Source organism: Ciona robusta, chromosome 1 (genome assembly GCF_009617815.1).
Source record: "Ciona robusta chromosome 1, ASM961781v2".
Classification (NCBI taxonomy): Eukaryota; Metazoa; Chordata; class Ascidiacea; order Phlebobranchia; family Cionidae; genus Ciona; species Ciona robusta.
This window is the reverse complement of record NC_143235.1, coordinates 7,777,466-7,788,011: the sequence shown is the minus strand read 5'-3', so window position 1 is coordinate 7,788,011 and position 10,546 is coordinate 7,777,466. Positions and strand designations below refer to the sequence as shown.

Sequence of the window (10,546 nt, the reverse complement as noted above, 5' to 3'; positions counted from 1 at the left end):
CGAGATACGAAACTTTTGCGTCATCGCGTGGATGATGATTCAATATATGCTCACTACTATTTGTTCACTAGTAATATATAGTTCATAAACTTCTACACATTACGACAACATTTATTGATACCAAAGGTTCAAGGTCGTAAACTCTTTGCTAAACATTGTTCTTCAATATATATTTAACTCACAGTGAATCCACTAATAAAACTATAGCACGAATTTAACTCTTACAATATAAAAAAGAAGACACACAAAAATTGCTGCTTAGAATGATAGTATGTTGTTTAAACAAAATCATATCTTTATAGTCATACTGTGCACCATATGAGTTGAAAACTTGAACATGTTGTTTTTCTTGATATGATTACAGAATCAAGTTTACTTTGAACTACAATATTGCTGGCTCTTATGGTCAGTACTGATCATGGTATGAACCATATTCAGGAGATCCGGGTCTACCATAAGCTTGTGCTTCATAATATGCCTGCATGTCTTCAGGAGTCATGAATTGTGGTTCATGGTCTGGGTCATACTCGTCTAAATATCTGCAACACAAAATATTTCCACTTTTTCTCTGAAATGCATTAAAATACAGATTTAAAAACATACGCAGGATAGCCTGATGGAACCATATGGGCAGTGAGACCATTTCTCAATGCTTCTTGCTCAAGAAATTCTTGCTTCAGGGCATTGTTGTCCATGAGTACATCTTCATCAAAGTCTAGGAAAGTAGTGCACCGGTTTTATAATATGCTTTTTTATAACATGCTTACAAAATTGAAAGTTGGTTTATAAATATGCTACCATAATATTTAAATGCAACTTTTGACAACAACAGGAATCAATTTATTTGAATAATGACAGTGGTACCCTGAAGTGACTAATAAACTATTACTTGGCTCGTAAAGTAGAAGATCATCGTCACGGAGATATGGAAGATCATACATATCATCTTCATCATCATCTTGCTGTTGCGTCTCCACCATCTCAATCCACTGGGAGTTGTGCCAACGAAACTTTTCCAACTTTATTCTTTTTCCCCATTCTTCATTGTATTCCTTGAATGATAACTTAATAAGTTAACTATTTTGACAAAACAGTGATATTGATTTATGCAGACTATGTTGGTATAGCTAGTTACAAATTACCATTCATACCAAATATTAAAACACGTTTTCAATGCAGCTTTTTGCAAAAATGTAGCAAACAGTGTATAATAATTGCACAGCACAATTTATCACCATTATGATATCCAATGTGTTATCACAAACTCTTCGTATTTCAGCATTTCGATCGTGCATCAAATCAATCAAATAGGCTGGTGCCTGAAATAAAAATAAACCATGCTTATTTTTCACATTTTTTAAATCTGATTGAAATCAATTAATTTTAAAGTAATTTTACTAATCACATTTTCAAAATTATGAGTACCAATGACTATTGCTAGAATAGTTTTACAAAATTAGTTAGGACATACATAAAGAATTCGTGTTATTCGATCAATTGCCTTGTATCGAACATTGTTGTTTAATGTATACATACAATTATATAAAATGATCGATGTAACATTTACCTGGGTTTGCGTTATGATAACTTTCCTGGTTTCCTCGTGCCATATCATCTTATAAAACACATAAGCAATTTGCAAAACTAACTCGTCATCTTCCTGTTTAACTGAATGCAGCATATGAGTTATTAGAGTTGTTCAAGAACTTGAAAAAATTGGATGTAATGGCAACGGTAACAACATTTAAAAATCCACAAATTGAAAGTTGATAGTTATAGTGGGACCAAAGTTAAGGAATTGTCAGCTTTGAATTTGGGGTTATTATTGGCGCCTTTAATGTGGCTGTAACTCGAATCCAGATATTTGCATTTAACGATCAATTTACAATTGGAAATGAAGTTTAAACTATGATATTTAAGCTAAATCCCCGGCTGTACCGATACTGGCCTCACCCATATGGAATATACTAAGAAAATAACTTCATACACACCATTTAATAATTCAATCAGAGTTTGAATGATTCCCGACTCTGCTAATATTTCTGCACAGCTGCTGTCAGTAGATATTGTTCCGATTAAAACCACAGCTTCTAAAACCAAGTCATCTTCAACATGACCTGTTGTTACATTAGGTAAAGAATTAAATATGAACCTTTTAAACAACACACTGTAAACGAACTCTTGAGTCCGAACACTGTCTTATGTAGGAAAATTTTCAAGGTCAACCTCTATATTCAAACTATACTACCTAGAAAAGGTAGTATTGCAATGCCAAATTGTTTAGGTATTCTTGTCTATTTGGAGGCACATTACTTTTTACCATGCTTCTTTTAATAAATGATACAAGATAATTTTAGCAGTTTGATGTAAAAAGTAAATTTAGTTTTAATTTTTTTAATAAATTTTTATCCCAACTTTACCTGGTCTTAATGTCTTTTGCAGAAAAGGTAATAATTCATACTTCTTAAGAATTGCTTCATAATTAATATTTTCCATGTTAAGATTTCCAAGTGTTCCTAAACATTCAATCAACAAATCTTCATCAAAACCCTTCTTAACAGCACCAGCGAATTGTCCGATGAATTCCTGTGAATGTAAAACTGATTTAACACAAAGTATTCTTTGTGAGATACAGTGACAGTATGAAAGAATTCTTCTGAAACATTAAAAATACTCAGAGTTTAAGCAACAGAATTTAAACAATGTTTACCTAAATGAATTTCTTTAGGAAAATATTTATTTTATAAAGATTGTAGTTTTGAATTTAGTGTACCTGAAGCTAGTTTTTCGTTAGCAACTAAGCAGCCGTTCTGGTTGGTAGTTTGACAATACCAACTCACATAAAAACCATTGGTTGCAACAAATGCATTACTTTTACCCAACATTCGCAATAACCTTAGTCACAAAGTACTTGACTGAAAACCCAATTGTATATTAGTCAACAATCAGGTTAAAAGCATTAATGAACAAGGACTAGAAACAACTGAACAAAATTGTGATAGTAATTTACCGCTAACTCGTCTCGCCTCGATAACATTCCGGCGCTTTTATTCCTGCTGCCCGCGCCGAGTAATTAACGCTTTTGTTGTGTCGTGTTGTGCGCACAGTCACCAGTTAGTTTAGTTGGTACTGCAGTATAGTTTTGTTGTATAGCGTTTACTTTAGGTTTATTATGATGTATTATATCGTTATTATATGTTTGTAGATATCCATCGTTTTAGTTTGTTAAACCCAAATATAATAAGTTACTTTATCACAAAAATTTTACCTAAAATATCTTTAGCAGGCCACTATTTACTAAACTAGTAGACACTTATCTACATTCTACCGGTGGCGCCTGTTCTATTCTATTCTATTCTGTATGGGTGAGGTCTGTGAGGACCTGGGATTTAGGCCAGACTTGGCCCATTACCCCAACACCCTTGTACGTCCGGAAGTGACGTGCTCGCGGTAGTGAAGTTCTTGTTATCATGTTCCGACTCCAGTGTTCCGATCAAGTCCCGTTTTTTGTCCCGATTCTTGACCCTTTATATAGGACTCCATCTGCGGACTATTTCTGCGAACTCGTTCTCCGGTCCGACCAAGTTCCGTTTTTTGTCCCGATTCTTGACCCGTATATATAGGACTCCATCTGCGGACTATTTCTGCGAACTCGTTCTCACACGATTCGCGAACATCATTCGAGAACTACACCCGTACTCACAACGTCACAACCGGACGCACTTCCACAGAAGGTTTATCCTCGTCTGGGCAGCGAGTCACCACATATATGCAACTTTGTGGGTAATTGTTTGTTTTTTCCTGTGTATTACTGTAATTTGGACAACCTATTAGTGACCGCTGGGTTGGAGCAATGTCCGTTAAGTGTCTTGCCCAAGGACACATACGCCGATCAGTATTAGTACCGCCGTCCAGCATCGAACCGGGGCCCTTCGGTTCTCGATGCAGACGCCTAAACCACTGAGCCACGACGCCGGACTAACCGGTGGCGTCAGTAGTAAAACAAAGTTATAAAATCACTTACCACAAATTTTCTCTTTATGTTTGGTCCATGCTGTGACATGTTACGCAGCATCTTCATAAGCAAAGCATCTTTAAATTTAAATGTTCGTCTAACCAGTTGTTTGAGGAAAGCCCCACCAGCACATTGCAAGATAATCTGCATATTATATAAGCATAAACTATATTTAAAAATAACTGCAAACTACATTGTTTCTATGAACAATATACTCAACTAAACCATTCAATGTTTAATTTATATACTATTGCCAAACTGGATATATAAGCAATGATTTTAAATTAAATGTATTTTTTTCATATTGAACACAATTGATAAATTGATTGCCATCTTACTTCTGTGTTCTTTGCATTGGTTGCGAGGTTTATACAAAGTGCGGCAACCTCAACATTCACGTGACCTTCAGGTGATTCAATGATCATTTTCATGAGCTGTTTATCATAAACATTAACAAGGGCATGCTAACATAAAAAGAAAGTTTGTATATGTACAGAGATGCTCATGTGTGATATACCACTGAAGTTTCATAAAACAAAAATGCCTCGAAAAAAATTGAGTAAAAAACTTGCTAAACTAAATAAAATTCTTTGTGAAAATTTCTTTGTGTATATAAAACAAAAATTAAAATATCAACTTTATTATGTTTTAATTTCCAAATTGAATATAGCTACATACCAGATAAGCTTAAAGATAAAGCACTTTTTCAAACTTAATTTTTAACCCGAACAACTATTTTTTTCTTGAACAATTGTTACAGTAGGTACTGGTAAGACATAACAAACATTTATATATAAAATTTTTTAAAAACAAGCTAATAGAAGAAAAAGTGCTGAGTTAGCACATTATGTAGCTATGAACAATCGAAAATTTAAAAAAACATAACAAAATCTAGTTTAACAATTTTTTATAAATATTTATAAAAGAGAAGCATGCATTGACACTTTGCCCTATGGGCAATCCCATGCAATGTCCTGCAAGCCACATTTTTTACTTTTAGAGTTAAATTTGCGGTTCGACACTGGTGTTTTTCGGAAGCTGTATTGTTGTTTGAAACTTTGGTAGTCTTTTTAAACCACATTTGAGCATTTCTATCAACACACAATTGTTTTACTTTTTGTTGGTATGCCCTTTAAGTATTATAATTTACCATTGAAATAATAAGGAAAAGCATATTGAAACAACATTAAAATAAATAAATAACTTAATACTACAAATTATAAAAACAAAAGATATACAAAAAGTTACCTTTGGTATACAATCAGTGTATGAAAACATTGATCTTGTTTTGTCATCAAAAGTTAGATGGTAGAGAACACAAATGCTTATCGTACAATGAAAGGGATTGTCTGTGATCAAATACTTAAATTTAATTAATTTTACAAAATGCACAACAGTTTACCTACATATAATTAATCAAATGTAATTGTGATTTTCTAAAAACAAAACAGTCTGTTTATTAGACATAAACCGAATAGAAAATACTTTCTTTGTGTTAAAAAAATAACCTAAAGCACTTTAGCTGAAAATAAAGTTTTAGATGCAAATATTGTTGAGTAGCAGATAGTACATGCAGTCATCACCACCCACTACATGTTAACAACGAGTAATGTTTCAGTTACAGTTAGTGCTGATGATATACTTACACAATATTGGGTAAAACAAAAAAATTCACGCAATCATTTTTCTACTCTCTCGTTTAAATAAGCGAAAATTAGTGTCTGTTTATTGTATTCATTCATGTGGAAACCCACCTAATGTAGAAACTATTTTGGGAAGAAAACCATTTTCCACCATTTTCTGTCGCAGCTCGGCATCGAACGTGAGGTTGAGCAACAAACGAAGGGTCAAGTTGCACAAAGCATCGTGGCCACATGACACATAAGGTTGCAACTTTACGATAATATCTTGCTGTGACTGGTAGGGTAAAGAACATAATAATAATAAAGAATTACCTATACAATAGGAACGTCTTGTCAACACTGCTTTTTAATTACTGCTTTCTAATATAATAAAAATGCAGCTTGGGGGATAGGTGAATATATATATATATATAATATATATTAAAATACAATTTAAATATACACGGGGAACAGGGCTTTGAATTTACACCGAACTGTGGTATATCCTCCAACTTACCATCTCATTTTTATTTTCAAGAAATATGCTGAGTTTCTTAAGAAAGGAGATGATAAGAATAACAAGTTCAAGATTGCCCCGAGTTTCCAACGCTTTCATCAATATTCCAACGATGTTTCGATTCTTCATCTTCACTTCAACTCTTGAATCTTCAGCCAAGTTAAGAAGAAGATAGAAAGCAACTGGAAATATTATATTTGTTGTGCTTGTCTATATATCATACATGGTAGGGTTTTTTAGAACACAAAAGTTCAAACATAATGAGAGTACCACATATAAAACTATATTTTATAGTATCATTAATAACAGGAATGTATCAGATTGCACATAAAAATGCGGCTATATTTCCCTATTGCAAATTTAATGGTAATATTTGTCAAGTGTCTAATCTCCCATATAGGGGTTAGTTATTGAGAAGCATGAAGATTCACCCTTTCAAGTTCTAACACAAATTATAATCACCCACTGTAATCTCATGTTTACCTCTTAAGAGCTGGTCTTGTTTCTTAACAAGCCCTTGGTATTTTTTCTGTGCCTTTTCAAATTCCTTTACAGCAGTTGCATCACTTTTATCACCACTTAGTTAAATAAATGATCACGTTAAGAAAAATTATTGTTTATGTCATTTTTGGATATTTAACTGATGGTACAAGAAATAAATAAAAAGGCTGTCATACTTTATGGTACACTTTAAGTAAAAATTGTAATTTGGTGCGATAAAAAGTTCCTTGTATGTTACATTAAATATTTTGACAAAGGATATTAGCTTGTCGCCTTTTTTCCACGTCTTCTTTCCAAGTTTCATGTCTTGCCAACTCATGCTCAGCTATTGACATGCACAGTGCTCCAATCTATTAAAACAAACGTACGAATAAAGTACAATTCAAATCACCATATCCATAAAATAAAGCAAAATCCACGAGTCATAGGCGGATACAGTGGTGCCCTCACATGCCACATTTGACACATGGGACATGGGAGTAACAAGTCACACCCCACCTTTAGAACATATGATTTACATTCAATGGTTATAATTTGCATTTACAGGATGCAATAAATTTAAACCAACTAACCTTATACTTTGCAATGACAGGATGGAATTGTGTGAAAGTTGAGAAGCAGAAAAAGACATACATGATGTTGGTTGATAACTCAACACTTTTCCTCCAATCTTCACGTAACACACGAGTTAAGGCTCCTAACACTGTCTCTGTGGTTGGGAGATATCAACTCATTATTAAACTAAGATTTTTTTATATTGGAAAGTATCTAAGAAAGCTAAAGACGTTACCCAATGAACTTAACAACAACAGACCAAAAAACTAAAAAATTTACAAACTTCATAAGATGCAAAAACCATGCGAGTCAAGAATGAACATTTTACCATGCTGAATCATTTCTTCCAAATTGTCTGGATTCCTTGTTAGTCTGAGAAGCATGCTTGAAGCTTTAATTTTGGAGGGGACATCCTCATAAAGTAATTCAATATAATCGTCAATACAGTTGATGCTGGGTTGTTCTCCCTCAAGAAGATTGCTGTCGTTCAGAAACTCAGGTGTAGGGTCAAGAAGACCTTGCAAAGATTTCTTTCCCTTTGCTGCTTTTTCAGGAGGTGCTGAAAGGAAAAATAAAGTATACTGAGTTTATAGCATGTCCATGTATTAGTATATTAAAGGGCAAACATTAGTTAGAAATTTCCATTGCTTTTTAATATAATTTGTTTTTTGTTTGTCTTAAACTAGTCCAACAACTTTTATTAAAAACAATAGTCAATACAAACAAGTTAAAATATTAACAAGTTTAACAACTACTGGTACAACACTGTAAATATCCTACAGATAAAACATCTTACACCAAACTTTGTCATTAACATTTTATTCATTGAGTTATAAATGAAAACAAACTTGTTAATATGTAGGTGTAATTTATTATAGAAAGCTGTGACCTGAACGAACGAAAATATAAATTAAAACACTTCATTTATTGCATAGAAAACAAATCATACGTTTTCCTGTCTCTTTCCTGGTTTGAAGGTAATAGAGAAGTTGTTCCACCTCAGCAAGTTTGGAGATATGAATAAGTTTGCATCGTTCAACGACCTCTTGTGCAAGAGCTGCTATGTCTGTTGTCTCATTCAAGCTCCGAAGGCGAATACTTAATATGGAAAAAATTCATAAATTGTATTGTAACATTTCGCATTGAGGAGCGGATAATTGGATTAATAATAAAATGGTTGGTATAGGTAAACACAAACTTACTGGTTAACTGTGTTGTAAACTGAATTTATTTTTAACAATCTACAAATATTAACAATACCTAGTGAATTATAACTTATCAAATTTACTGTACAATTGTGTTAGGCCTGTATGAATACTAACTTCATATTTAGTGAACCCTGTAAAGGCTCAACTGTTGCTGAACTGTTAACAACGAATCTAATAAAATGCCTGTATGTCTGTATTTCTTTCAGTAACCTCACAAAATAATCAGTGCATAAGTCCAGATTCTCATGTTATATAAAGACAAATCCAGACAAACTGTTTGAAACTGCATTATTTCCCTTGCTTACAATTTCTAAATACTAAACTCACATTTTCTCACAATGATCTTTACTTGCCACAAAATCATACCCCTCTGACTGTGGATTTTTCATTGAATCTTCGTACTCATACTTTACAACAATTGCTTGCAAGTAAGGATGAACTTCTATATCTGTGCACACTATCTCCCTGTAAAAAGAAAACCACAATAAAACTTACACTTTTTGACATTCTTTCTTTTCACCCAACATTGGGTCCCCCAGCTCCCCAAGAATTGTGGCTTCAACCTCATAATTTACAATTATTGCTTTTTCAGTCGGATGCACATCAATGTTTCCACCTTTAACTTTTCTATAAAATTACACAGATGTGAAAACACCATTGCAGATCTTTTTATTTCCGATACGAACTAAGTTCAAGCAAGTGTAAAATGTACAAAACCCAGCTTAAAAATTAACAATTGGATTCCCAGTAAGATTTATATTGGTATTCCTTCTTAAATAAATTACAACATAAAGTCAATATCATTTAGTTAGTAATAGGTCAGTCAAGAAAAATATTGACAATTTTATTCATACTAAGAATGTGGACTGCGATATACATTACACAACTTGTATGGTGCAATCACACAACTTGCAGAAATCAGGAGCATTGTTTAGATCGTAAACTCATAAGAAACACTTAACAACATTTAATTGTCAAAATAAAAATTAAGTAAAACTTTACAAATTTACAAACATTTAATCCATTTTATTTGTATTTATATTAATTTCTATCACTTGTATTAAAACACAAACATTATAGTAACATAGTTAATATAACAATCACCGTTTTAAAAATCTTGCATCTTCAGTTTGCATCATCATTCTAGCTTGTGGATCCATAACGGCTACTGCTACATTCGCCACTTATAAGTAAATACAACTCAAGACAATTTAGAAAATGCAAATGGTTTCACAATATGGTATTATAATTTCATTGTTGTTTTAACTCATATCAAAAAACAATGGACCACACTAAAAACTATTAGCACAAAAATTATAAAATGATGCAAGACCGTCGATTGTGTATATCTTGTTAAAGATTATAAGTAAGTTTATAATTTCTATTTCAGCCTAAACACAAATTAAAACAAAATCAACTATCAATTATTTACTTTTTTACAGTCGCATTTGCTTTACTTCCAGCGGTCCGGATAAACAAGAAAGCAGCACTATGTTTTCTATGGGTTTGCAGGCAGCATCTAAGCAAAGTACACAATTCTCAACAGTTTACTTTGATACTAGTGAGCGGAATAATAATTATTAGACACGTACTTCGCAACATACGTTACATGACATTGTGAACCTTTACGAACATAAATGGTTTTTAAACAACTTTCGAACATCCTCTTTTAATGTGTAACATACTGATGCTGCGAAAGACCGTGTCGAATCAACGTCGCTGGTCGAATCGATACCGTGTACATCTGTGTTACAACGACCAGAGTCGTACAAACTATGGCTCTGATAACAATTAGCTGTCAGTTTTTACCAGCATGACACTATACTACTCTAAACACTGTTTTAGAATACTTATATGATGACACCTATGAGAGCAAAGTTGATACTTTTGGTCGACTTTCGCACCTTAACAACGGCATTAAATATATAGGCTATTATGTATTATCTTTGGTCACGCAAGAACAAGCAAGTTGCATTAATTCATGTGCTTAAGTGTCCCGTTAACCCCACTCTACTATATATTACAAGACCGAATTATAGGTTTGATGTTGGTAAGCCTACTCGTGTGCAGAGACGTTATTAAAAATATAAAACTCGATATATATATATATATATAGTAAAATCATGAA

At 33.0% G+C, this 10,546-nt stretch overlaps 1 protein-coding gene across 1 annotated transcript; it reads right to left on the bottom strand.

Annotated features, from left to right (window-relative positions):
• Positions 1 to 90: 90 nt before the first annotated feature.
• Positions 91 to 9,846, bottom strand: LOC149742478 (kinesin-associated protein 3-like). Its single transcript, XM_089886036.1, has 19 exons — positions 9,523 to 9,846; positions 8,914 to 9,045; positions 8,160 to 8,308; positions 7,539 to 7,769; positions 7,228 to 7,364; positions 6,918 to 7,005; positions 6,638 to 6,736; positions 6,155 to 6,336; positions 5,770 to 5,932; positions 5,264 to 5,364; positions 4,354 to 4,449; positions 4,025 to 4,159; positions 2,421 to 2,586; positions 1,992 to 2,117; positions 1,568 to 1,668; positions 1,236 to 1,319; positions 890 to 1,052; positions 604 to 715; positions 91 to 539 (listed from the first exon to the last, which is right to left on the bottom strand). Exons 1-19 carry the CDS (start codon positions 9,576 to 9,578, stop codon positions 407 to 409), a joined length of 2,454 nt encoding a protein of 817 aa, XP_089742162.1. The 5' UTR covers positions 9,579 to 9,846; the 3' UTR covers positions 91 to 406.
• Between the last annotated feature and the right edge of the window lie 700 nt (positions 9,847 to 10,546).